Raw genomic sequence first — 27,579 nt, 5'->3', positions numbered from 1 at the left:
TTAGGACATGAGAAGAGGTGAACCAGATCATCATGGCAGCCATTGCAACCACCGCCGACGAAGTCTCAGTAGCGCCTATTAAGCTGACACCAGCTTACAATAACGAGATCCATAACCAAGTGAGAATTGCCAACACTGGATAATACCTCAATGAAAGTGCTGACAATTTGCAGTATAAGTACTCACAGTATCTACCGGTGTACGATGAGAGCACCTCGTTTCCTGCTCTTCAACCTTTTGAATTCACCGACCGCGGCCTGGCAGCAAACAATGAGAAGTCCAGTCTTCTTCCGAAGAATGACCCAGGAATCAAGGCGACGAAACTAACTCCAGTCATCGGAACTGAGATCCGCGGCCTTCAGTTGTCACAACTTGATGACCGCCAAAAGAATGAATTGGCATTACTAATTGCTGAACGAGGTGTGGTTGTCTTCCGGGATCAGGATTTTAAAGACATGGACATTGAAACGCAAAAAAGCTTCGGAAGATATTTTGGGCCTCTCCATATTCACGTATGTATATGCTATTATACTTTGACAGTTTTGCTAACCAGACTATTGATAGCCCGTGGGTGCCCACGTTGAAGACCATCTTGAGCTTCACAACATTTACCTCGGCCCCGACAACGAGTACCGCAACCGTAGCAAGAGCAACAAATTATCAACAATTGGATATCACTCTGATGTTTCATATGAGCACCAGTCTCCGGGTGTCACGATCCTGACATTGCTCTCAGTGCCGGAGACTGGAGGTGACACAGCGTGGGTCTCGCTGACAGCTGCGTATGCGCGACTCTCGAGGCCAATCCAGAGGTTGCTGGAAGGTTTGAGGGCGGAGCACAGTGGATTTGCTCAGGCAGAGAATGGAAGACGGGACGGGAAGTTCGTGAGGAGGGAACCTGTTAAGTCACAACATCCCGTTGTCCGGATTCACCCTGTATGCTCGAAATTTTGACGACGTAGAAACATGTGCATACTGACTATGGTAGGTGACTGGCCAGAAGGCCTTATTCATCAACCCAGGATTCACCAAACGGATCATGGGCCTTCGCGACGAGGAATCAGAAGCGCTTTTGAAGTTGCTTTTCAATGTTCGTAACCACTGAGACTTCTTATAAAGCCAAAGGAGCGACACTGACAACAAAATAAATAGCACATTGGGCATGGCCAGGACTTCCAGGTCCGCGTCAAATGGGAAGAAGGCACCGTTGCCCTTTGGGACAACCGTGTCACAGCGCACACGGCCATCTCGGACTACAACGTCCACAGCCCCCAGGAAGGGTTACGCCACGGGTTCCGAATCACGACGCTGGCTGACAAGCCGACGGGGGTGAATGGTCTGGAGTCCACGTGGTGAAATGCATGATGGGAATGTATTCGGTCCGTCGCCCACGATCGCGTTAGGGCTTTGCATCTCAGATGAATCCGAAGTCCGGACTCTCCTTCACAGACTTTGGCGAGTTGAAACAGGAAGTATGGTTCTTGCGCGGAAGGGGGGCAATGCGTTCCGCGGTTTTAGTTTGGGGGAAGTCGTCTGCGGGGTGTCTGTAGATGTGTGCCTTCAATCCACGCGATTCTCAACGGCTTGTCAGGTGCCTGTGCGTGGCAGATAACAACCATAACATGGGGACCAGTAATGGGAAATATTCCGCAATGCGACCGAGAAAAGTGGACAAACGATATGGTTAGCAAGAATTGGGTTTGTAGGTCGCGCCAGTAAAGTGACAGATTGGTGCTATTCCGGTATGTGTGTCTCTCAAGTGCTAGCTGAGTAAAGACCGAAGTCTCACGCTCAACTTGCGGAGGAAGAATACAATCCCCTGACTTCCGGATTACGAGTCCCGATCCATAAGGTTCCATTGCTTTTTGTCTGCGTGCTGGAGTAGGACGACAGAAACCAGGTGATTCTAGAACATGGATTTGTGGCAGTAGTGGAGCACTCAGGCCTGGTAGTCCCGGCTCTCCCGGTTGTAGTGAGGATCAGTGCCAAGGTGAAGCTTCATCTTTGGCCGAGGTAAGATGGGGCAAGGGCGGGCGTAGCAGTTGGAAAATTGAGGCGGAACAACGGAACGCTTGCAGACTGGAGAACCGCCGGGCTCCATGAGAGCCGCATCGTCTTTCATTATTTACGCCAGTTTAAAGGGAGAGAATCGGAGACTGCACGGTGGTGTGATCGGCGACAGCGGAATGGAGGCGGAGGCCGACGTGATGGATCTCAGTCTTCTTGACGCGTCTCAGATCTCGTGACTTCGAGCCCCCTTTCTTTAGTTGTGACCTGCCCCAGAAGGGGCCCCGAATGACCCAAAGAAAACAAAAACACCACAGAAAGAATCTGGGTGCCCCTCGGGGAAGTTGAGTGGGTGCCTTGGAGTAAGCGCATCGGACAGCGACCGACAGGTCGGTTAGACCTGTAGAATAAGGCAAGTGAAATGGAGTTTTGAACTTGTGGAAGACACGAAGCAAAAGACTGGAGATTTCTGGAGAATGTCTGGGGCTCGGCTGGGGATTGTGAGGAGAGAAGCGCCGAAGAGAGGCCATGATCGCGAAAAACCGGAGCTGACGGGGACGTCATCTGATGGTAAAGCGGATTTGACGGTCTCTTCTCCCATATTCAACATGAACGGGTGAGGACTTCGACAACAGTCGTTCAATCAAGGATTTCTGGCAGCTTGGAACAGTTGCTTGTTCACCTGCTTCCCAGATTTCAACCGGGTATCTCAACTGGGAATAACGGCCCTTGGCGCAGGTTAGATCCGATCCACCCGGTCGGGAAGACTCCTTGGCTTGATTGGCGACTCGGCAGGAGACAACGGTGCAGTGCAAGCGGTTGGACAGGCAGGAAATTAATTGCCATGTTGGAACGGGGGCCAAGTACCCCGATGAAGGATGCCGTCATTTAGTTGCTGACAATGACTCGAAGTACCTTCACGTATTTCTGTCTGCGTACAATACTTGGCTCAAAAGCCCTCTCTGCATGATGACTTTCACTGGACTTCTGGAAGCAGCATTGTCACGCACGCATAGGCGCGGTCAAAATACATGACGGTCCAAAGATCAAAGTCCAGACGCAAGTAAAGTAGGATGTTTTCGTGTCTGCTTTTCAAAATTATGAGCTTTCAAACAGTTGGTCATGCAAGTTGAACCCGACACGTCCTCATCCGCCACACCCTCCCCATCACAGCTGAGACTTGGAATGTATCCCATTGCTGTAAATATACGGGAAGATACAACCCAGAACGGCCAACATCGGATCCGACAGCGAGCAGTTCCTCGGTGTCTCTCACTTTTACATCATCTAACGCCTGTTTCCCATGAGATCCACCGCCCTCCACGAACGTCATAACCATTCATCAATCTCGAGAAGCCGTTCCAGGAAATAATCGACCAACCCCCAACCCTATCCCCAGTCTATCAGTCCACGGGACTCCCGCACTCGCTCCCCACATTTTCAGAATCGCCTCCAGAAGAGCCGCGTTGGTAATACTCAGCCCCGTTCTCTTTTCTCTCATCGCCCAATCTCCATGTCTTCCCAGTCGCGGAACCGCTCCAGAGATTTCAACTGATGGGGAACGGACCGATTTCGACGCCTGGAGAAACCAGAGCCCGGACGGCTGCACCTCGGTGCCATCCAGTACATCCCAAGTCATCGGGCACTCACTCACACATTGACGCGACCCTCGGCCCTCTTCCTGACGTCACGCCTCTTCGCGCTAGTAAGACGCCCCCTACCCTGCCCAACCCAACGCTCTGTTTGCTGGCGTTGTTTCCGGCCCAGCATTGTGAGCATAGTTCACTGCTCATGTGTTGATCGAAGAAACGCACATATATCCTCCGCCATGTCCCCCAAGACAAATGTTGGCGTGTCTCGGATGAACTATCACGGACGCTTCCTAACCGATTCGATCACCGCCTACCTCTACTCTAATACGCGCCCACCCGTTGCCCAACATGGGTTTCTCGACGATCGAGTTCGACAAGTACAATCCCGCCTCCGAGAAGGCGAGTGATGCCCGCCAGGACCTTGCGCATCTCGACTACTCCCCGCTCAAGCGCATCACCGGGCGGTCATGGGCAATGGGCATTCTCATTTCCATGGGTGGCATGGTGTAAGTATAACGTCAAGGGCAAAGATTACACGACATTGACAGCCGTAGCTTCGGATACGACACCGGTCAGGTCTCCGGATTCTTAGAGATGCCCGACTTCCTTGATCGATTCGGCGAGCATGGGGCCGATGGTCCAAGTTTCAGCAACGTCCGCTCCGGCTTGATTGTCGGTCTCCTCTCCATCGGTACCCTCATCGGCGCTCTCGTCGCCGCTCCCATTGCAGACAGGTTTGGGCGCAGGTATTCGATCTCGTTTTGGTGCATCATCACCTCCATTGGTTTCGTTATCCAAATTGCCGCCGAGAGAGCTTGGGAGCAAATCATGGTCGGCCGTCTCGTTGCCGGCTTTGGTGTTGGTGCTCTCAGTCTTATTGTGCCTATGTTCCAAGCCGAGACCGCTCCGCCATGGATTCGTGGCGCACTCGTTTGCGCCTACCAACTCTTCATCACTCTTGGCATTTTCCTTGCCGCTTGCTTCAATGTTCGTACCCAAAGAGACCTTCCAGTGCTTCTCCATTCCACATCATATTAACTGCTTGACAACAGTATGGTACCGTCACGCATCAGGAAAACAGCTCCGCATCTTGGAGGATCGTCATTGGCCTCGGCTGGCTGTGGACTATCATTCTTGGTGTCGGTATTCTGGCTTTTCCCGAGACTCCCCGTTTCAACTACCGCATTGGTAAGGTCGATGAGGCCAAGCGCACCCTCTGCCGTGTCTACGGAGCCCCGGAGAACCACTACGCGATTCACGTCCAGCTCGAGGAGATTGAGAGCAAGCTCCGCGCCGAATCGCAGATCAAGGGTAGTGCTGCCAGCGAGTTCACTGGCATGTTCAAGGCGCCTCGCATGGCTTACCGCATCGCGCTAGGCATGTTGTTGCAGATGTTCCAACAGGTAACGTCAACCTTGTGCACATCTCTCCAGTCCCAATGTGTCTAACAGTCTGAATCAAGCTCACTGGCGCCAACTACTTCTTCTACTACGGTACTACCATTTTCGCCTCCGTCAATATCAACTCCTTCATCACTCAGATCATTCTGAACGCCATTAACTTCGGTACGACGTTTATCGGTCTCTATATTGTCGAGCATTACGGCCGTCGCAAGTCTCTCATCACTGGAGCCCTGTGGATGTTCATTTGCTTCATGATCTTTGCCTCTGTTGGCCACTTCAGCCTCGACCTCAACAATCCACAAAACACCCAGGGCGCTGGCATCGCACTTATCGTGTTCGCTGCTCTCTTCATTCTCGGCTTCGCTACAACGTGGGGACCTATGGTATGCTTCTTTCTACCCGGCGACGTATAAATCATTCGACTAACAATGTCTAGATCTGGACTATCCAAGCCGAGCTTTTTCCCTCTCGATACCGCGCCAAGGCAATGGCACTTTCCACTGCCAGCAACTGGACTTGGAACTTTTTCATTGGATTTTTCTCCCCATTCATCACCAAGGCCATTGACTTCCGTTATGGTTACGTCTTTGCCGGATGTAACCTCGTCGCCGCTGCACTTGTGTACTTTTTCGTCATCGAAGGTCAGGGCCGAACCTTGGAGGAGATTGACACCATGTATCTTGAGCGTGTGACACCTTGGAAGAGTACTCAATGGGTACCGCCTTCTGCTGAGGAGATGGCCAAGATCCGCAAGCAAGCCGGTACAGAACTCGATGCAAGCGCGAGCGATGGTGCCGGCCACGGCGAGAAGGGTGAGGCCTTGAGGCCGAAGGACACACAGAACGGTGCTGCGCACGAGGAGAGAGTTTAACCAAACCTTTTACAAACACAACAAAGGTTTTAAGTCAATAATAGAACAATCCATTGAATTGAAGTGCAGCTCATATCGTATTATGGGTACTACCTTTTGCTACAAACACACATATTACTTTTGTCTCCAGGTGATTATTCCCGCTATTTAATATTTATGCAGTTGCATCGGATAAGGTATGAATCATTGGATGACATCTGGGTTCTAGTCTCTGCGATACCAACTTCGTATCCCGGAACCCGCAAGCTTTAGTCAGTGTGGCATTTAGATAATAGACAGACTTATTAGCAACATCTTTGGACTAAACTGCACCCTAGTATGATGGCATCAAATGTCCAGTATCCACGTGAAATACCTTAGTGAGCTCTTAAAACTTTGCGTGGGTAATACGTAATTAAGAGCGGATTCTCTAGCAAATTAAGGACTACTTAACAACCCTATACTTATAACCCAGTTGTAATAAACTAGTGTAAATATAATAAGATAACATTTATAGTATAAAATGCTAGGTAGGTAACTTATAGAATTATGCTTACAGCATAGCTGTGGGGGAGAGAAAGATTTATTTAGACTAGTTATAGTTAAAGATAGGGCTATTGCCCTCATATCTAAGAATATATTAAAATTAGTAAGGATGTTAAGTGATGAGTGCTGATTATAGAATACTCACACGTCCTTAGTAATAATAACAATTATAGTTCTCTCTCTCTCTCTCTCTCTCTCTCTCTCTCTATATATACAGTCTGGTATTTCTTGCTCCTCTCCTTAGATTTAATTATTATCATCAGCTTATCACTCTGTCCTGAGTTTCTTTACTAATTCTGTGAATTCGTAGGGGATGCTAAAGTTTATGTCTCGCTAAAGCGATAGAAACGAAGATCATTATGGATAAGAGTGGCCCTGCGCACGAGATCGACGTGAGTTCAATGGAATGGTGTGTAATTTTTTGTTAAGGCCCAGTCCCTAACTTATAAGTCAGAATGAGGGCTCATTGACACCTCGAATGAAGAAGAATGCGTTGGTCAAAGCATCATTCCGCACGAGTCCTATGAAAGCAGCAGACTTTCTAGCCAATCTGAGTGTGGTATTATCCGGCTGGTGCTTGCTAAGCACTTTGGTGCCAACGAAGGCCAACGGGTATATCCAGTTGTCGTCTGAGGGGGCTAATAAGTTCTGTACGTTGGGGGAGATGGTAGGATTCTCTCAGGGCTTGCAGACATCCGCCAACCTTCAGGTATCGCACCTCTGCAATCATCCATCATGTACCGTGCCGGGGCATGTGACGCTAGAGACGCCAACTGAGAACAACGCTCGGAAAGGTTGTCAAGGCTGGGTGTCTTGTCCGCATTCACACTGCCAACTCAAGATACTTATCTGCGATCATTCTCCGTTATGCATTCGATACGCGCCGGGTTTTGCGGGTCAGTCCGACTTCCTACAGTCGGGAGTTCACCATCGCGCCACGTAGTTAAAGCTCTGCATAGAAATTCATAGTTTTAATCATTTGAAGATCTTTCTCAGTTTGGAATCTGTCTGTAAAGCTTAGATAATGTTGAGAGTTTTACCTATTTATATCGCCCCTCTTTGCTTTTTGCAATACTTTTAATCTTTAAGATTAAAATCACGGTGGTGACGGCAATGCCTAAGTGGCGGCTTACTCGTCTGATAGATTATTAACTTGCAGGCCCTTCTCGACAACGTATTTGGCGAAACTGCCATCGACTTGGCGCAATACGTCCTGGGAATCATCAGTTAATGCCGTTGACGTTCAAAACATTCCATAAGGTCCGCATGATGATTACGAGCCATTGACAGGTCCGCAAAGTCGGTCTCCCTTCATAAAGGGTATGTTTCTTGGCCGCTGAGCCTACCTCGACAACAAGACCAGCATAGTCACATCAAACGCAGCTGCCAACACAGCCTGCTTGGTCGGCGACTTCGACGTATTTCCAGTCAGTCGGGTTGTTGCGACAGCTGTTGTCTTAATCAAAAGATAGTCATCGGCTGGAAGTGCGGGAATTGGCACATACACGACTTGGGCGTCGCCGGGGAGATCGCTTTGACAGATTGATTCGAATCCATCTTTGATTGATTCGGCGATACTTTCTTTGTAAAATTTGCTGAATGAGAATGCATTGCTTGAAGTTATCCCAGCGATCAATCTAGTGGTTTTCTGATAAAAGCGCTGTCTCTATTTTTTCCCTTTTGATGTAACGGAGCCAGCGGGGATCCTATACTAAACATGGAAGCCTGATCAAGGAAGAAAGCTCTGAATATGTTTCGATCAATCCGTGGGAAACCTTCAAAGCGCCGCGTCATACCCGGGGCTATTTTGGTACCGCGACTAGTGAATGCGTCAGGCTGGGGTAACAATTTGGATAAAAGTCTTTCTACGCGTGGAATACAGGTTCTTCACCCTAAACATTTGCTCAATCAGCAGGAAACCAACTCTAATTATAGAGACAAGCACCTTGGGCATCGTTATGAATCGTCCCGTCATGGTGGGTCTGCAATTGAGTAGTTTAAACCTCGATTCAAGGCCACCACCAACATCCCTCATCTCCATCTCTTTCCCTATTGATGGTCGACTGCCGAAAACACCTTCTCGCATGAAGGCAAGGTTTAAGAAGAGAAATAAATACAAAGAAACACCAAATCATCAAATCGCCTTGCTGAATTTCACCATGCCTGCAGCCGCCGTGGCACCTCGGATTTCGTTGCTCATATCGAAATCATCAACAACTTGTTGCACTTAGCAGGTGTTAAGCATCGTCGTCAGCGCAGACTTCTCGGCGGAGGTGACGGAGAGGGCCCAGTAGCTCTTGACCTGAACCCAGGAACGAGCGTAGGTGCAGTGGAAGCTGGAGACGGAGGGCTTCCAGGAGTCGGGGCTCTTGTCGCTCTTGGACTGGTTGACTGAGTCGGTGACAGCCCAAAGCTGAGGGCGGGTGAGGTCGTTGGCGAACTCCTGGCGCTTAGCAGTGGTCCAAGAGGCGGCACCAGACTATTGTCCCCAAGTCAGCATTCCTCTCTCAGCTATTTCAAGCGCATGCCACGTATACGATGAAATGAAAAAAAGACACAACTCACCACCCAGGCGTTCTTGAGGGGAACCATGTGGTCAATATCGACATCGCTTGCCGCAGTCCACGAGGCTCCGTCATAGGGGCTAACCCATGTTCCGCTCGTAGACGCGCAGGCCGAGTTGGTGACGACGTTGGTGCCATCACGCTTGAGAACAGTCTCGCGGGTGTTGCAGGCACCCGAGATGGTGATCCAGTGAGGGAACAGATCACGGTCGTACGTGTCGGTGTTGGTCCAGGCACGAACAGTCAGAGCAGCGAGCTGTGTCTTGGCGCTGGCGGCAGAGGGAATGCCGGGCTGTTCTTTGTGAGCATGTAACTTGCAACCTCGACAGCCGACCGTTGACTTACGGGAGTGGGCATCGGCATCGGGGCAGCAACCGGCTCCGGAACGGGGGCAGCCGCGGCGGCACCGGCGAGCGCGAGAACAACGGCGGAGAACTTCATTCTGGCGGTGGGACAGGGCGGGAACAGGGATGAAGGCTGAGAGTATGCTGTGAACGAGTGTCTTGGCACTTACTGACGACGAAGCGAAACGAAACGAGAGCGGGAGATCAGCCCGCAGTTTATATCTTCTGCCTTCCTCCTTCCTATTCCTGTTGCGAGTAACTCAAGACCTCCTTCATCGGCGGTTTGCGATGGTCCCTCGTCCACGTTTCTTTCTGTTAGACTGCGACAACTCTCCACTTTGCCGGCTCTCCCCATGCTGTCGAGCCAGTCACGATGCTTCGCGACCCCACGAACATTGACCTTCTCTCTTAATCTCCAGCCCGACCCTCCAGGAACCCGCCGACACAGCATCACCAAGACGATGAAACGGCGCGCTTCTCTAGAAAGAGGCACTCTGCCCGGTCGCAGTGTGACCCAAGGCGAGTGTCCAATTAAGGCTTTACAGGGGTGACCACAGGGTTCAATGGACGAGCTGATAGCTGTGTGCCCCTTTATCGCACATCTTATTGGCGGGTTAATCTACTCTTGTGCGCCCTCGACTTGACTGCCGATGCACGGCGCGCTACTTCTCCTGTTCCCTCGACCAAGAGGATTAAAATGTAACCGGGACTCCAACTTCAACTCCAAGCCAAGCCAAGGAACCGATCAGCCACTCATATCTCCCGGCACCGGCACGTTATCTTATCGGCCCCTGTCAATCACCTGCGGACGCTTGATGCGGTATCTTGTCTTCCTTCTCCGCTGCACGTCAACCCCTCAGTGTCCGGGGGCCTCTTCGATGGTGCGCGCCTTCTACCACGAACCTTCCTCTTTAAGGGTCAGATGCCGATCGTGCGTGATTTGTATGGTGTCCCCAATAACGATAGTCCTCTCGAGACCCAGCGATAGGTGTATCAACTGGCAGCAGCAGAGTCTAATGTCTCACGCCAGAGAAAGACAGGCAGGTGGACAGCTATTCGTCTCCGTGGACACGTCAATCTCAGCGTTGATGGATGTTGCGTTTCCTTGCCAAAACAGCTAAGCAGTCGTAAGCGGTGTGCCCATCCATGAATGATTGCTCTCTCATTAAACATGGTTTCCCCCATTGGCTTGAATCAGACCCTCTCATTACTCGTGTACGCAGTATCGGTCCTCCCATTCCCAGCGGTGCCCACATCCCGACCTCCGATCGGACCTTGCGTCTGAAGTGAATAAGCTTAAGCGGAAGTAGATTGTGGCCTCACACACTCATCCGCCATGCACGTATCAAAGTATCTTGTGATAAGCTCGAGACGTTGCCGGAGATTTAACTACTCCCAGCCACAGCATGTTGGGCGACACTGCCGCCGAATCGCGCGCTCTGATATCTCCGTGCAGGCGGCAGTCAAATGTCACATCGGGACAGCTTTGGGCACAGATGACAAACACCAAGGCGACAAATATATCTCTCAACACACAAGTGATACCTAGACGACTCGCTCCGACGCGGTCAGCAGAACTCGCCATTGGCCCCGCCCAATCAGACCCATCACATCTACCACACGTGCTTGATGAGCAGTTCGCAACTTCTCCGGGTTCCGCCTACGTACCGTCCCGTCCCGTCCGAAGCATCTCTGCCAGACGCCCAAGGTTCCTCCTCATGCATTGTCCCACAAACTCAATATGTCTTTAATGTTCTCAGTCTTGGGCTTCTTTGAAGCCACCATCATCGCCACACGTTTAACGGCACTGGGCACAGGAGATAATTGGTGTTTTACTCGAATTTTGTACTTAGATGCATTCTGAAGCGGTCCGGCCAATTTGGCTTACAAATCCCAAGACTATATACGATGTCGAATCCAATGCTCCTATCATAACACTTATCCGACTCATTCCAGGTACCGATGACCTCTACTTGATTCGATCGTACCCTCGGAGCCTTGCATACTAGCTTCAAAGCCCTGTTTTTCTGGTTCTAAGTCAGCTTAATGCCACCTAATCCCCTCACGGGTTCAGTCATTTGGTCCCGTATTGTGTGACGGACTCTGTTGTCCTTTGGCAATCGCAGCCGTCGGTCATACTTTTTGAGGCTGTGGACCTAGATGTTGCAAAATACGGCAATAGTCTAGCCACGAGTTCTCGTTTCGAGGCTTTTCATTATAATGGAATGCTCGATGATAGCCTCATAGCTGACTCGGTCGGCAGCGATCTTAATGTTGTCAAACGGCTCGTTGGAAATGGTCCCAAAGTCAGCCTCATCATCTCCACGACCAAGAGACGCTTCCCATATGTACTTAGATCGGTTCTGGCAGGAAGTCACGAGATCAGGTCGGGGTGAGTGACAAGCTCCGAGTCATCGCAGCCAGTAGACTGTCATTAGTAATCATGCCGTGTTATAACTTAAGTAATAAATCTATAGAGTAATAAGAATGAACCATTTGTCTTCCTCAACGGTGGAAAAAGTGTGCGCCGCTATTCAGCAGCCCAATTTCAGGGCACCACTCTGCCATCTTCTCGATATTCTCCTTCTGCCACCGAAGCGGCTGGTGATATCCCAACGGTGTCTCGTAATAAATGGTCTCCACCGCGAACTTCATGGCCTGTTCGGCACTCGGCAGCTTCCCATTGCGTTCCTTGACCCTGGCGTTGAACCACTGATCCTCAAAGTCATTGCCCAGTGTCGTGTTCGGGTCGGTCGTGATCTCGTACATCAACTTCGGATTCCGCAGCGACAGACCTCCGTTGTATCCCTGGCCGAACTGAGGCGCGATGGGAGCGCCGATCAAGTCCCATTCGATAAAGTCTTCGATTCGCGACGTCGACTTGGAGCACAGAATGCTGTCGGCTTGGAACAGCAGGACGCGGTGCGCGGATTTGAACTGTTCCCAGATCCAGGGCGACGCGAGGAAGACGGAGACGGAGTGGTGGTCGGTCATGACCGTCGTCGGTGGCAGGAACTTGATCCGGATCTGATTGCTGTCCACGAGGCGCAGGAAGGCCGGCGAGGACGGTGGCTTCCAAGTCGCCTCGAGCGTCACGAGCACCAAAGGCCAGGAGGGTCCCAAGACCGTCGCAAAATGCAGCATCACGGGCACCAGATTCGGCACGCGGGAGGTGTCTGTCTCTATGATGACGGCGACGTTGTTGGGGTACTCTGGCTGATGGGCGCTCAAGGCATCCGAGGCGTAGAAGTCGTCTCCGACTGGTGATTGTGCGAGACCGCGGCGTGCGAGATGTTCGGTGGCAGGTTCGTTTCGGTTCTGGATGAAGACAGGGATTAGCTCGGCGGTCATATCATTCACGAGATGCGCGACACCAACCTCACTCTGGAAACTTCCCCGTACACCGAGCATCATGACGATGACAAAAACGAGACATAGCTGCAAGCAGGCGCTTCGTCTTCCAATCATATTGGGCTTGCGGAAGACCCTTGATGTAAACTCCAAAACCATGGCACCAGTCAGGACGACAACGACGACGACGACTGTCAGAAAGACAGCAGCCAGCAGGACCTGAACGCACAAAGGGACGAAGGCCCCCAACCATTTAAACCAGATGATTCAGCGTTCGAGAACTAGACCTGCTCCGTCTACTCGGAGTGCCGAATCTTCTGTAGTGACTGCCAAGCAACGTTGATCTAGTCAATACCCGGCCTAATCATAGCTTATCAAACGCCTCATCGTACATTCTTTTATTGTCGAATCATCACATGTGCTCACTCCGTCAAGGAGGCGTTGTGAGACATCAGGGAACGTGGATCAGTAGCGTCGAAGCTGAAAATAGTGGCACCGAGGGAGAAGGGCATTTAACCCTAGGTGAGTTGAGCTATCCGTAGATGCTCTTCAAAAGCGTACGGCGTGAATGGAGCCCGCACCAGGCCGTTTCATTGCTAACGATGCCTGATCTAAGCCGATGGTCCTCTATGTCTACTCTGAATCGTTAGGAATGGGGTTCGAGGCAGTGTGTAGGGCGCTCGCTGGCTACGAGTGTGCGCGTCGCAACGATCGTCGTTGAGAGAACGATGTATCAGATTGTGTTGATGAATGCAAGGGAAAGACATGCATTTCCTTCGGTATTGGCTGTCTCAAAGTCGAGGCACCTCAGCTTCTGTTTACGTTGCTAGCATTAAAGTTCTCCCTTTGGACGGCTGATGTCGTGAAGGGAGGTCTCCCTGAATACGATTTGACATGGACCATTCTGCATAGACGGCCAGCCGTTATAAGAACCATACGTGATGCCGGCGAGGACTATCTGGCGTTGAATTGGCGTAGAGGTGTGCGTGTCGGAGTTGGCAGCGGGCTGATAGGTTACGGTTGCTAACTACAGATGTTTGACTTCTCAAAGATACTTGGGAATTTTGCTGGACTTGAAAGATTGTCCATGATAGCACAGGCAATTGTTTAGTGCAAGGCCATAGGTTGTGCTGGAAGAGAGAGGAGAGAGCCTGTTCTTGCAATTGAGAAGAAGATGAGGAGGCATTTGCTGATGTACTGACTGACTGGTTGAGTGTGACCGGACCGGAATACATGTCTCTTGGAGATACAGCCAATCAGGAGCTAGCTAGCTTTTTTCTAGCCAATGATATGGGCTCAATTGGAAGAAAAAAAGGAGAGAACTGGTGTGGAATTGTATCCTGGGCAGTGCAGTCCCGGGAAGCCACAACACCAACGTCTACCGCTCCATGCGATGTAGTAAACCCTTTTCTCTGCCGTCTACCGTGGATGAATCGGCCACACCGTACATTTGATAAGAAACTCGGAACGGAGGTTAAGGAAGGCGAAGTTTGGCAAAGAAAACTTGCCAAATCAGTGGCTTAGTCAGTAGCCAAGTCCCCCACTGCGACCGGAGGGTGTGAGGGTACATACCCCGCCAAACCCCAACCTCCTCCTGCTTCTTCCGGATCAAGGTAGCCAAGACACCGAAAGCGGGATCCCCGCGCCTGCTAACAACAAGAAGCCGGCGCAGGAATGGCAGTTCTCGAGTGACTGCTCACTTGCTCTCTTGGAACTCGAGGATTCGGAGGCTGGAAACTTTCAACGGGCCGCCCGGAAACGAGCAACGCGAACAAGCGACCGGAACAGAGAAGTTGGAGGTTGGGAAGTCGCATCAGGGAACCAAGAAAAATCAATAGTGGTGAATGCGGCAACCGTCGAGGTTGCTTCGGCTTGGCAAACGCCGAAGATGGCTTCTCCAAGAACTCCAAGGATGGAAGGCCATGTTTTCATCGTGTCTGCAAGTCGTCGTCGCCATTTGTTCCTGCCGTTCTCGGTCTCTTCCGCTCTTTACGTCTTTGTCCTCGCCGTTGTCCCTTTCGTTCTTGCCTGATTTAAACCGAGCAGGACTTCCGCAGATGTTGCTTTCTTTTTGACCTCATCTCACCACCCGCCCATCGTCGACTTCTTCCTCAACCTACCTTAAGATCATCATCGATCTCTCCACACTCCAAGGCCAGGTTCCAACTCAAAAAACACCCCTAGTCATCAAAGATGATGAGACACGCCGCCCTCTCTCTGGCCCTCGGCCTGGCCTCCGCGCAGACCTTCTCGGCCTGCAACCCCGTCAAGGGCGACAGTAAGCAACCCCCCCCGATCACTTACACCACCCATCCACCCGTCGCCGGTCTGACAAACCCCTCCAGAGTGTCCCGCCAACGTGGCCTTCGGCGGCGAAGCAAACTACGACTTCCGCACCGCCAAGTCCGTCGACGCCCTCGAGTCCTTCTTCATCGTCGACGGCGGCGTCAAGTGGAACCAGAAGCTCATGTCCTTCAGCGACGACACGGGCGCCCAGATGACAATCTTTGACGAGCAGAACGCCCCCACCCTCACCTCCGCGCCCTACCTCTTCTTCGGCAAGGTCGAGGTCGAGCTCCAGGCCGCCCCCGGCCGCGGCATCGTCACCAGCGTCGTCCTCCAGTCCGACGCCCTCGACGAGATCGACTGGGAGTTCGTCGGCGCCGACCAGAACCACGTCCAGACCAACTTCTACGCCCTCGGCATCAACGACTACGGCCGCGCCAGGTACTACGAGGTCGACTTCAACCCCATGACCTCCTTCCACACCTACACCATCGAGTGGACCCGGGACTCCATCGTCTTCTCCATCGACGGCAAGGCGTACCGCACCGCCACCCCGGCCGAGGGCAACTACCCCCAGACCCCGATGCAGCTGAAGCTCGGCACCTGGGTCGGAGGAAAGGGCCCCAACCAGGGCACCATCGACTGGGCCGGCGGCCTCGCCGAGTGGGACAAGGCCCCCTTCGCCGCCCACTACCGCTCCGTCAAGGTCTGGGACTACGCCGGCGGCGACAAGGCCGGCGCCACCTCGTACGAGTACAAGCCCGGCTCCGACGGCTCCTGGCAGACCATCCAGGTCAACGGCAAGGGCGAGTACGTCGGCGACGTCAACCGAGACGGCCAGCATAAGGAGCAGCCCCGGCAGCGCGCCCCGGTCCCCCAGGTCCCCCAGACCGCCAGTCCCTCCCGCGCCGCTGTTAACGCCACGGCCACGGCCGCCTCCAACGCTACCACCGTCACGAGGCAGACCTCCGGCGCCGCCGCCGCCGGCACCGGCACCGGCACCGGCATCGCCTCCCCGAGCGGCCCCGCGCAGTCGCCCATCCCGGCACCTGCATCCGCGTCGACGCTGCAGGCCGGCGTCTTCATCGCCTGCGCCGCCGGCTTCTTCGCCGCCATGATGCTGTAAGCTAAAAACGGCGTGTCTTTGTTTTGTTTTTTTTCCCAGCGAAGGGTCCAGCTTCCGGCCTGTATAATTAATCATGTGTACATCGCTAAAACGGCCTGGCTTGACGCGTTCGCACGCGTGTATCATGTGAGAAACGGAGTTACTGAGGGCAGCGCGCCCCTGGGGTTTTGTCATTGTAGACTAATAAGAACAACGTTAATTCGAGAATACGGCAAACTATCTCCTTTGCAGCGATTTCCAAAGTCCAATCTGTGAAACTTCATGTCTTTGTCCTAATTAGGTGCCGGGAAATCCGGTCATCGCAACGTTGTAGACATTAAACCCGAAAACCAAGCCCAGACGGCATAATCCATCTCCCCATCTCTCACCTTGTGTCTTTCCCCAATGACTACAATGCACACCTCACCAACTCAATCTCGGGGTCTTCAGAAATCCCTCCATTTTCCCAAAACAGCCCCGCCATCACCACGCCCGCCACGCATAGGCGCGACAACGCATTTTACACGTCGCATTCCGAAAATCCCAAAGGAAAACAGCAACGCACTCAGACACAGGGTGGCAAGCGAGCAGAGCGGGAAAAAAATGAGGCACGGCTGAAGAATTCGTGTGTTGTTTGACAACAAAAGCCTGGGTATCAAACTAGCTTTGTACAAAAGAAACGAAGAACGCAGAAGCAATGATGATGATGATTATGATGATCCACCAGGCCCGATTACACCCGCCAAAAATATGCCCACCAAGAAAACTCCTCGAGTCCGTTGTGGTCATGTCGTCATGGGCTCGCCTGTCTCTCTTTCGAACCCGCCTTTTACCCTGAACATCCGATTACGCCCTTCTCTTTCTTTTTTTTTTCGCGCTCCTCCCTGCGCCCGCGGCGACCCCCTTGCGTCTCCCCCATTTCTAAGTCCGGATCGCGGCGTCGTGCGACGCGTCGAACTCAATCTCCCCTTCGTCCAGCTCTCCCCTTGCTGCCCGCCTGGCCAGGTCTCTCTCCGAGTAAATCTCGTTCTTGCGCAGCGTCGCCTGCTGCAGACAGTCCACGTAGGTGCGGAACTTGACAATCTCGCGCAGTAGGTAGGCGCTCTTGCGTTCCCAGTTGGCCATGGCCTTGTTGGCATTGGCGTTGCGTGGCGTGAAGGCAAGGAGCATCGGGCTGCGCAGCTGGTTGTGCGTTTGCAGCTCGTCCTCTATGCCCTTGACGTACGCCCCGAGGCTCTCCAGCTGCTCCTCCTCGGACAAGCTGCTGGGTCTCATGCTCTGCGCGGGAGGTGCCCAATCGGAAATGGTGATTCTGTCCCCGGGCAGCTTGGCGCCGCGGCCGTTCGAGTAAGCCCCGCCCGAGCCCTGGTCAAGCGAGCCAGACCGGAATGTCCCGTTCGACAAGCTCGGCCGAGGGTTGGCAGCGCTGCTTCCCGGTCGCGAGCTGCGACCGGGGGATTGGCCCGTCGTCGTCTGCTCGTTGATAGCCGTGACGAGGGCGTTGTTGATGATGGTGTCGCTCCACCCGTACTCGATGTTGCTGATGCCGCCGACCAACGGGTGCGTGCTCAATCGTGCACTCCAGTAGTTGGCCGTCGTGACAAACTCTTTGCTGATTTCGGGCGTGCCGACCTGGAAAAGGTGAACGGCTCCGCTGGGGAGGCTGAGCGCCCAGACGTGGGGTCGAGCTCTCGAGTAGCCGGGCGGCGGCAAGGCCGATGCCAAAGTCTGCCGAAGACTGAACGTGCCCAGGTTAGTAGCATTCTCCTGCCAGTTTCCCCCTCCAACAATGGCCGGGCCCTTGGATGCGTTGCGGCCGCGACCCTTGCGTCCGACCGAGGACTTGGCCGTGCCGAATGAGAAGATACTCATCTGGCCCTTTTGGATGACGGCAAACACCTCGTTCCAGTGCCTGTCCTTTGCCTTCTTGTCAATACCGTCCAGATGGTGCTTGTGGGTCACGATACCCTCCTTTACCCACGGGGGTCCGGCCAGTTCGAGGGACTCGTCTTCGAGGAGCTGCGCGCTCTTCAGTTCGTCACTCATGATCGAGGCAGCCTTGCCGAGACATGATTCATCGTCACGGATGATGGCCTGGCTAAGGGCGTTGGCAAATCCGATGGACTGTTGATAGTCTCCGCCTCGGAACGACGACCCGAGCGAATCCACAGACATCGAGGTTTGCGTTCGCCCCAGCGAGAGCTTGCTCCACGTCGCCGACGAACCCGTAGGGCTCCAAATCGAATTTCCGTCCTCGAAGCTTGTTCTCGACGAAGAGAATCCCGGATTGCCCATACGAGGTCGTGACCTGCTCTTCGAATTCCATCTGGAAGAATTGGCACGACCATGTTCAGCTATGCGCCCTCGCATAGATGCCTGACTCTCAGACGGGGCCTTACTCAGAACGCTGGGCGTTCGCTTCAGCATGCCGATGACGGACAGGCTATTCGTGGTGGGCGTCAGGTTCTTGGACGGGTCCGCACCAAACAACGGCAAGCGTTCGTCGCGGATCGAGGCGTAGATGTCCTTGAGCACGATTTCGACCTGGCTCTCCCAGGCTCGCATCGTGCCGTCGAACGGCGTCTTGACCAGCGGCCCGCACTCGTCGTGGAACTCCGATGAGCCCTCTTCGTTTCTCGGCGGCGGGCGGAACGACAATCGGCGGGAAATGAAGCGCTCCTCGACCGACGGTCTGGGATCATCGCCCCCGAGAGAGCTGTTCGTCTTGCCGGGCAAAATGGTTGGGCGTTCAAAAGCCTCGGGAGCTGACTCGGCCACCGCCTGAGTGATCGTGGTCATTGTGTTCTTCACGAACTGGCTCCGCGTCATCTTTTGGTCGATGTCAGCCAGATGCAAATCAGTGTTGAGCAACATGATCGAATAGCAGATTGTGTGAATAACGTCTGGCTCCGTGGTTAGCGTATCTTCATCGCGTGTGTGGGGGGGCAATGCAACTCACCAGATGCCTTGAACCCGTGGTTGGTGTTGCACTCGCACCAACGTTTGGAAAAGGCAACCAGAATACGGTCCACTTGCTGCGTCTCGGCTCTGAAGACCAGGCGCTCACAAATCAGACGAAGGCTCTGCAGAATGCTCTTGTTGGTGAAGTCGTAGAGATCCATGTACGCGCGCAGGGTTCTCTGCCGGATAGGGCCCTCCTCGCCCATCCAGGCGGCAGCCTTCTCCTTCTGAATGAAGTCCTCGTTACCGTCAAAGATCTTCTGGGCCTTTTGCCGATCGTCGTCGGTCGGGTCTCCGACGACGAACTCGGGCTCGTCGAGTGTCTTCACGCCCATCGACTCGAGTGTGCCCAGGACCTTGGGGCTGCTCTCGGAATTCTCGACTCTGACGCTCGGAGCCGCGCTGACTGCAGACTTGTACTCGGTTGTGGTGGATCCTGAAGCTCGACTGGCAGACCTAGTGCCTTCGATCGGTAGGATCAGTCCCGACTTGTTGCCGTCCTCGTCAGAGTCTGTGGTGTCAATGGTGAGGCGGTTGTTCTTCCTTCCTCTGATTGTGGCATCATCCCTGCGGGTGGAAGGCCTGCGCGACGGGGAAGCATCCTTGACCGTCTTGCCTGACCTGTGGCCCTTGTCTTTCCTTGTCTTACCACGCTGCTTGGACTCCGTGTCTGCCTCGTTGTCGCTGCCGTCGATGTCGAGGAAGGAGTTGTTCCTCCTCTCGTTTGATACGGGAGGCTCTGGGGGCGGTCGGGTAGGAGTGTCGGTGCGGCGTTCGTGGTCGGAAGGCGAACGATCCTCGCCCCGGGATCGGGAGCGGACTTTTCGAATGCGTGCGTTGGGGCTGGGATCGTACTCGGGGGAGAATGAGCGAGGGTGCTCTTCTGCCGATGCGGCCTCGTCTTGCGAGGCGGTAGCTCGATCGGCCGCCATGTCGGAATCAGCAGCTGGCGGAGGAGCAGATTGAGGAGTGAGTGGTGTGTTCGGCGTCAGGGGGCTGCCTTTTAGATATGGGTTCATGACCCTTCGCAAACTACTGATTGGGCTGGGCTCGGGCTTCGCAGAAAGCTTGTCCTTAGTAATGGGCAGCTGGATGGGAGGTACCAGCGGGGGCATGGGCGGCTCGAGAGCAGCGGGAGCCGGGACAGGAGGAACGTCGTCGGCGGACACAGACTTCTTTCTGCGACGGAAGAAAGAGCTCGGTTTCTTCTGCAGCACGTGATGATGGGAATGGGACGAAGATGTATCCCTCGAGGGCGGGGCGGAGGTGGATGGCTTCATCTGGTTGGCAACGTGGAGAGATCGATTGCCGGACCTCTGATCGACGGTATCCACAGAGGTCGAGGATGTTACGCCCGAGGAATTTTGCGTCTCGGACGGGGTACTGGGAGCATTGTTTCTGGACGAACCAAAGACTCGCCTGAAAAACCCCGGTTTTTCTTTTGTTTGTGACGGTGCTTGTGTCGGAATCGGAGCTCCGTGCACCGCCTCTTTTTCTTTTGTCTTGCCGTAGCCCACGTGTGGCGCGGGTGCCGAGTCAATCTCGAACGCGGGGACATGCGCAGCTGCGGGAGCGGAGGCGGACGCGGGTAGCGGCGGCACCTCCTCATGGGGGTGATCGGATTTGGTATCTGCCTTGCGGCTCGTAGCTGTGCTCTTGGTCGATTTGTTGGATCGTTTCCGCTCGAGAATGACGGCCGGGGGTTCCAATTCGTCGTCAGCCACGGGCCCGGCCGCGGGAGATCGGGGATACGTCGCGGTAGGAGGCGTCACGGGCACGATGCGTCGGGGTCCTCCAGGCACGGTCGGGGTCGGGGCGGCGTCGTAGTCGTCGTTGAAGAAGGTGTTGGAGAATTCGATATGCCAGGGGGCTTGTCCCTGGTTCTGGTGCTGTGGTTGGTGCTGGGGTTGATGCTGGGGTTGGTGATGCTGAGTGGCCTGCAAAGCGGGCGGGCGGTGGCCGTAGTCGAAGCTCGAGGATCTCCCACCGAAGCCAGACGCCCACCTCGTGCTACTCAGGACCTGGGCGTAGCCGGCATCGATACTGTTGGAGCTGCTGCTCTTGGTGCTCCCCTTGCCCCCGCGAGAATGCATGTGGCGCGGGGTGCCGGGTGTGCTCCGCATGGACTCGCGCATGCTGCTGATGCGGTGTAGGCCGGTCTGGAAGTTGGAACTGCTGTTGCTCCTCCGTCCTCTGGAAGATATCCTGCTCGCGTCGTCGGCGTCAAAGTCGGAGCTGTACGAGTATCCGTGGCCGTTTGCCCTGCCGCCACGTACCGGCCTGGGCATATTATCGTCGGTGTCGTATGGGTATTGTTGCGAGGGTTCATCAAACATGTTTATCCTCCCGTTTCCGAATTGACCGCCTACTGGGCCGCCCATGGAGAACTGGTCGAGGGATATGAGCATGTTCGTCATGAGAGAGTCGCGTGTAACATTGCGGGGGGATAGCGACAGGTCGTGTGAATCGCGGGGACGAGATGGGTCTGGGTTATCGTTCTCCTTGTTCGAGGACATGTCGAAGCTGTCGGGAGAGTCGGGGTTGTCTAGAAAGGAGTCGTCGGCATGGCGAGTGACGGAGGGGCCCCTAAGCGCCCGGGAACTGGCCTTGCGATTGGAGAGAGAGGTGGGCGGCGGCTGCTTGATCCTGTTGCTTGGCGGCGTCTGGGGAACAGCAGGCGGGCCGACGGAAGACTCTCGATCTCGCGATGCGACAGGCGACCTGGAGTGACCGGTGGGAGGTGAGGTGTCGATGTTGAGGTCGGGACGGCGACGGCTCGAACGTCGAGGAGTATCGGCGTACATGGCGAGGGGGGGGAGGACGGGGTATCGTGGGGGGTCGAAAGGGTTTTCAAGTCATTTCCAGGACCGAATCCAACAGGCGCAGAGAGCACAAGGTCAGGTCCGTCCCGTCGGGGTCCAGGTCCAGGTCCAGGACTAGGTAGGTGCAGGTGCAGCAGCTGTACGGAGACGGGGCGCTGATGATGTGGGTTGGCGTGGTGGTGGTGGTGCTGCAGGTCGAAGGTGCCGTTTAGCAGGGTCAATTCGCAGCAAACCAATGCGACGCAAGGCGAAGCGATCCAACGCGAGGCGAGGGAGATGGCAGCGCCGCGAGTTCGAGTCGAGTCGAGTCGAGTCAAACACAGAAGCTAAGCAGCCGTCGCAATGTCCACAAGGCCGGTCGAAATCGAGGGGGTACGAGAGCGTTGGACCTGGGACCGGGCCTAGGTAGAGAAGGAAGGCGGTAAAGCAAGCGTCTGTCGATGCGAAGGCGTGGCTAGGTAGGCGAAGGTGTAGGTGTAGGCGTAGGCGGCTTGGTGCCGTCTTGGACGAAGCCTAACCGAGTAATTGGTGGCCGAAATGAAGGTAGGTGAGTCCCCTTTCGGGCGAGCGACGTTGCAATATTTCCTTATTGTTGTTTTCCGGCCTCGATGGACTGCTTTCTTTTCTTTTCCCCGGTCCAGGCGTCTTCCCTCGTTCGGAATGGCTCGGGCAGGGTGGGCGGGCATAAAAAGCCAGCAGGTGGCACGGAGAGCGGGAATTGGTATATTTGGGTGTCGGGCGGTGGCAGGATTATTATGTATTCATATGCGGGACGGTGGTAGTTGTGCTGGGTACGGGTATTTGGTATTGAATTGTATTCCGAATGAGGCGACGAATGGCACCCTCGATCATCCCCTGACCTTGCTGTGTTGTGTTGGTGGGAGATGTTGGTGACGGTGATGATTGTGGACCGACGAGCTCTGTTGTGGGTGGTTGTGGTAGGAGGTCCGGTGTAATTGGCGTCGAGTGTGGCAGACGACAATGTTCGTAGCGGAATTGCAAAGGACGGCGGGCAGGTGACTAGGTAGTAGTAGGTAGTCTGCTTGCTGCGCGCCGGTCGACGACGGGACGGGGTGGGAGCAATTAAGGAGACAGGTTACTCTTGGTCGGTACTCGGTCGGCGTCCCGGGAAAAATGATGCAAACCGGGGGGTGGGCTTGCTGAGGCACAAGCAGTCGGAGAAGAGATGTCGCTGAGGGGGGCAGCGCCGTGAAACACGCGTGGACGGTCAAAGAAGGAAAAGAAGCGGAATGGAAGGAGAAGAGGAGGAAGAAGAGGAGGATGAGAATGATTGATTGATTGATTGATTGATGCAGGAGGAGCAGGGGGGAGGAAGAAGAAGAATTGTCAATTGAATGCAATGAAAAGATGAGTGTGGATTGGGTCCTTCGGGAAATGGGGATTCGGATTGCTATGACAATGATATTCGGCAATGATGTGCGCGAGGCAACGTGAGCCGCAAGGCAAGGATATCTACGTTTGCTTGGCCACCTCAGTCGTTGCAGTCAATCGTAATAATACGGAGCCCGGTGGTGAGGTGAAGCTGTGGTTGACGGCCACGAGAGTCTGTGTCTGTGCCAGTGACAGTGACAGCGTCTCTGTGTCTCGGTGTCAATCCAGTCTGCGGCAGCTACTGTAGCTATCTGCAAGTCTCTAGTTCTCATGTCTGTGTTGTATTCTGCATCTGCAGCTTATCCGAGACGACCAGTTTGCGGCATGTCTGGCAGATTCTCTGTGCGACACCCATACTCCGTACACACAATGCAAGTGGTCTTTCTAGGTATTGGTGAGGCAGGGTAGGTAGATCAGAGACAGTCATGGGTTGGTTGATATCGACATGACCGGATCGTTCTGCCGCTGCATGGTTCAACAGACAGAAACACCAGACGAGACGACAAGAATAATAATAATGAATGCACAGACAGCGCAAACATCGGTTGTCCTTGTCGTCGTCCTCGGATGAAGTGGAACACGGCAGAAAAGAGAGGAAGGAAAGCGGCGGGCGGGAGTCAATTGATCAGGGTAGGTCTTTCCTTTATTTTTGACCGCGACGGGAGTGCCTTCCTAGAATCTGAGATCGTGGAAGGTGGAAAGGAAGGTGCAGTGTAACTTTATCTTAATCGCTCCTTCTTCTTCTTTCTTTTTCTCATATTATCTAATCGACCAAGGATGGTAAGGTAGGTTGGCACCCCGGGCATTCTACTGTTGCTCCTTCCGCCTTCCAGCATCATAAAGGGAAGGAGGGCATTCCGCAGTATTGGAAATGTTCTGTTGCATCTTCTCACGAATTTCTCGCTGCGTTTCTGCTTTCTCGCATCTCTCTCCCCTCGACAAAAAATCAAACTGCCTCCAGGTCTCCAGAACCACCGGCTCACATTACGACACATGGTCCGGACCCTTCGACCTTGTCGAGTCTCTGCGGTTGCCCTTGGCCACTGCTTCTGCGTCCGCCGTCCAGAGATTCCATCTGCGCCTAAACTGGACACGCCCCAGTCGATCCTGCAGGGTTTCCCCCTATTTCCCGCTTGATGCTTCTAAATCCTTCTTTTTTTCCCTCCTCTTCTTTCTTCTGGTCTCCTACCGCAATTTCACTGCGCAACACCGTAAGACGTCGTCATGATTTTCCTATCCGAATTAAAATCGCTTTCCACGAGTCGTTGTCCGGCTTCCATCACCATCAATTTGCCTCCGAAACACCCGCGCCATTCCCGTTATCGCAGCCTCCCAATCATCGCCAGCCATCTCCAACCTCCGCAAGACAGTCAATCCTACCGGCAACTACCTGCGCCGCACCATGCTTAGCACCTCGCGACACGAGACACCAGACACACGACCGCCGGCTGGCTTGCCGCCATGGACTAGCCTCTCTTCGCCGGCAGGCCACTCCTTGCCCAAGAAAAAAAAGGGACAAGAGGGGACAGGGCTGCAGGGGGAATGCAACATGCAGCCAGCTCACCAGAGCTCATGTCCCAAAGGAGCAATCATCTCAGGGTACCCCGGTACACCCAACATCACAATGTTTGTCTGTCAAATTCAACTATGTCCGCCGCACCCAATCTCATTCGCCAACAGCCGGTGCCAGTGAGCCCGACGCCAGAGATGGGGAGAAGGGTCATGGAAACCGACTCAAGATGCCGTCGCTTTCACGTTTCCAGAAAAATAAAACTCCACAACCAACGGTCAGCGGAACAATTCCCTCGCGTGGCAGGCCGGCCCCTCGCATGGATTCGCCTTCCAGTGCTACCACGGCACCAGATACGACGACGCTTCCCTAGCAAAAGCCGTCACCATTTCTGACCGTGGTCACTCGTCGACCGACACGCGATGCCGTGCGATTTCTCATCTCAACCGTCACCGAGAGAAGGCATGCTGCCTTGCCTTGACTTCTCTTCCCGTCTCGCTCTCCTCCCGTCACCTTCGCTTCCAGATCCGCCCACTCATTTGCGCCCACATGGAAGCACATGCATGCAGGCACCCTTGGGCTTTCCCCTGAATCCATGCATACACCAACTTCGCAATCAAGAGGCCCGTGCCATTGCGCGACTCGTCCTCCGCCTTCTGCGACCTGCTAATTCGCTCGTCGCGACACCCTCCTCACCACCACTTGCTCCGGTCTCTTTCCGCAATGGCCCATCTCGTGCTAAGGCATCCCACTACCCCTTGATGGGTGGTGGGATGAGTAACGGAATTGGAGGACATCAAGAGGGAACAATGTTTGCGAGCCGGCAAGGAGTCAATTCAAGATCCTACAGGCCAGTGACGGCGGAAACGCCTCGCTACCAAAATATTGACGGGCATCGTAACTCCTTTGAGGAATGACTGCCGTGCGACGCGACGCATCAAAGAATGAAGAGAGGATCCTGAATTTCGTCTCCAAACCTCCAAACATCCAGGATCCCCGAACCCGAATACCAGACCTACGGCCGTCTTCCCCAGAGTCGGCCCAGCAGCAGGCGTCCTGGTCCGTCCGAACCTCGAGTTCCGTGGCTACCAAGTGCCGGCGTCTCTATAGTAAAGGGCATTAATTGCCCGCGACTTCTGCGACACGCTCCCCATACGTTGCCGCTGCTGACCACCTCGGATCGTCGCTCTTCACAAGCTCTGCCAATCGCTGCGTCAAGACACCTCTGATGAGTCCGCGATGCTCAACACCACCACTAAGCGCTGCCTTCGACTGGACGAGATGCTTTCCGAGTCACACGAATTTCAACGGGTCATGGCGTCCCGGCGACACCATCATTGACGGCCACCCCCCACGCCACGCCCAAGGAACGGTTCCAACCACATGCCAACGATTCTGCCTGCAATCTGCGGTGAAGGAGCCCGTCACTGACCAACAGTTCCCCCTCTCCCCAAGTGAGGAGGGGGCTGGAGCTCGGCCCCTATTCCCACTTGTACCCAGAGCCCGCATTCAAGCGACTCAATCTCCAACACTGGTGGCCTCCATTCTCAACAGTAAAGCACCAACTTGGCAGAACCCAAAACACACCGACAAGCTCCCGCGTCGACAACCTTCCCGCCGTCGTTCCATGGTGGAGCGAACCTTCTGTTAGACGTCAAGTTAAGGGTCGAGGGAAACTGTCAAAGCGCGAACTATTGCCACCAGGCCGGCAGCATGACGAATAATTCTTCGAACACCAGCCCGTTCCACAAGTCTGCGTGCCGACTTGCCATCAAGATGTCTTGGCTCAAATGTTCTTCCGAGCCAAGCAATGCTTGACAATTCGAATAAGACAGCACCAACAAATGTAAAAGCGTCGGTGTTTAGATCAAGTTTTCGGTATTTATCAAACCGCTTACTTCTTGATCGCTCATTCATCAATCGCGAGCCAGACCAAATAAACATGGTGTCGATCTTCCGCGATGCCAATCGCCAGCTAAATGGCTGGTGCCGATCCGAAGATCACCAACCACTGTTCGTTCAACCACTCACTCACTCACTGGCCTTTCATCCGAAGTCATGTTCGCCTCCGCAGCTAGTTTCGGCGCCTTGACGCTCCGTACATCCACGATGAGCTCCGTCGTCGCCGCGAGCCGTCGGCCTCCGTAGCGCGTCTGCGCTGCTCCCATACAAGGAACATCCCGACATCTATCCCAAGCAACCTCGAGCGAAGCTGTCCCTTCTCCCTGCATCTTCTCCATGCGCAAATTACTTTCCGGTTTGTCGTTGCAAACCGCCCCCAACCTCAACGCTACCGCTCAGGTTGGCAGCGGCAACGAGGAACCACGATCCACCAGTCCCGCAATCGCTTCCCCAGATCTGCTGCGACTACAAACCCATCTTTTATCTTGTTTGCTCGTCTATATTTGCGGCTCATTCATCGATTCCTGCTTTACTTGGTTGCACCGGCCTTGGCGTGACAAGAGAAGAAAAAAGGCGCCCTGAAACAAACGGCTCGCACGGCTTCCGCGCAGCTGCTGTTTTCAGGTGGGCGTCTGTCTGCTGCGGCCGGATGTCTGGTTCCACGAGGTGTTGTCTCTGACGGGACCTCGCATGGCGACGGAACCGAGTGGTCGGAATGCGACGCCGATGACTCGGATCACGACAGCTGGACACTCTGGCATCCGGGTCAACTGAAGCGGATATCGGACGCCAAGCCAGTCGCCTGGATTATGCACTTCCGGGGCCGTTTCTTTGCGGGAATCGTGATACTCCCACTTCATCGGCCAAGCCTCCCGGACGTCGGCCTTTTAGATATACGAGTCGAGTTATCGCGAATCACCACCGTGTACCAGTCTTCGCTCGGA

At 54.2% G+C, this 27,579-nt stretch overlaps 6 protein-coding genes across 6 annotated transcripts; 3 read left to right on the top strand and 3 right to left on the bottom strand.

The window, feature by feature from the left end:
* Window positions 1-32: 32 nt before the first annotated feature.
* CkaCkLH20_09770 (TfdA family Taurine catabolism dioxygenase TauD) lies at window positions 33-1,356 on the top strand (the record flags this gene model as incomplete). The annotated part of the gene is made up of 5 exons (XM_038892485.1): window positions 33-119; window positions 174-512; window positions 565-936; window positions 989-1,090; window positions 1,153-1,356. 5 exons carry the CDS (start codon window positions 33-35, stop codon window positions 1,354-1,356), a joined length of 1,104 nt encoding a protein of 367 aa, XP_038742368.1.
* A 2,591-nt stretch (window positions 1,357-3,947) lies between these two features.
* CkaCkLH20_09769 (hexose transporter) lies at window positions 3,948-5,873 on the top strand (the record flags this gene model as incomplete). The annotated part of the gene is made up of 5 exons (XM_038892484.1): window positions 3,948-4,105; window positions 4,154-4,586; window positions 4,652-5,002; window positions 5,062-5,385; window positions 5,439-5,873. 5 exons carry the CDS (start codon window positions 3,948-3,950, stop codon window positions 5,871-5,873), a joined length of 1,701 nt encoding a protein of 566 aa, XP_038742367.1.
* A 2,752-nt stretch (window positions 5,874-8,625) lies between these two features.
* Window positions 8,626-9,403, bottom strand: CkaCkLH20_09768 (uncharacterized protein; the record flags this gene model as incomplete). The annotated part of the gene is made up of 3 exons (XM_038892483.1): window positions 8,626-8,877; window positions 8,964-9,254; window positions 9,308-9,403. 3 exons carry the CDS (start codon window positions 9,401-9,403, stop codon window positions 8,626-8,628), a joined length of 639 nt encoding a protein of 212 aa, XP_038742366.1.
* A 2,408-nt stretch (window positions 9,404-11,811) lies between these two features.
* On the bottom strand, window positions 11,812-12,774 carry CkaCkLH20_09767 (uncharacterized protein; the record flags this gene model as incomplete). Its single annotated transcript, XM_038892482.1, has 1 exon — window positions 11,812-12,774. The coding sequence occupies one exon, from the start codon at window positions 12,772-12,774 to the stop codon at window positions 11,812-11,814; it is 963 nt and encodes a 320-aa protein (XP_038742365.1).
* Window positions 12,775-14,850: 2,076 nt separating this feature from the next.
* Window positions 14,851-16,069, top strand: CkaCkLH20_09766 (glycosyl hydrolase family 16; the record flags this gene model as incomplete). The annotated part of the gene is made up of 2 exons (XM_038892481.1): window positions 14,851-14,935; window positions 15,003-16,069. 2 exons carry the CDS (start codon window positions 14,851-14,853, stop codon window positions 16,067-16,069), a joined length of 1,152 nt encoding a protein of 383 aa, XP_038742364.1.
* Window positions 16,070-16,969: 900 nt separating this feature from the next.
* Window positions 16,970-21,813, bottom strand: CkaCkLH20_09765 (Sec7 domain-containing protein; the record flags this gene model as incomplete). The annotated part of the gene is made up of 4 exons (XM_038892480.1): window positions 16,970-18,172; window positions 18,222-18,361; window positions 18,448-18,951; window positions 19,008-21,813. The coding sequence occupies 4 exons, from the start codon at window positions 21,811-21,813 to the stop codon at window positions 16,970-16,972; spliced, it is 4,653 nt and encodes a 1,550-aa protein (XP_038742363.1).
* Window positions 21,814-27,579: the final 5,766 nt, after the last annotated feature.

This window comes from Colletotrichum karsti (genome assembly GCF_011947395.1).
Source record: "Colletotrichum karsti strain CkLH20 chromosome Unknown Scaffold35, whole genome shotgun sequence".
NCBI classification, from domain to species: Eukaryota; Fungi; Ascomycota; class Sordariomycetes; order Glomerellales; family Glomerellaceae; genus Colletotrichum; species Colletotrichum karsti.
Note: the sequence above shows the minus strand (reverse complement) of the source record. Positions and strands in the feature narration are given on the sequence as shown.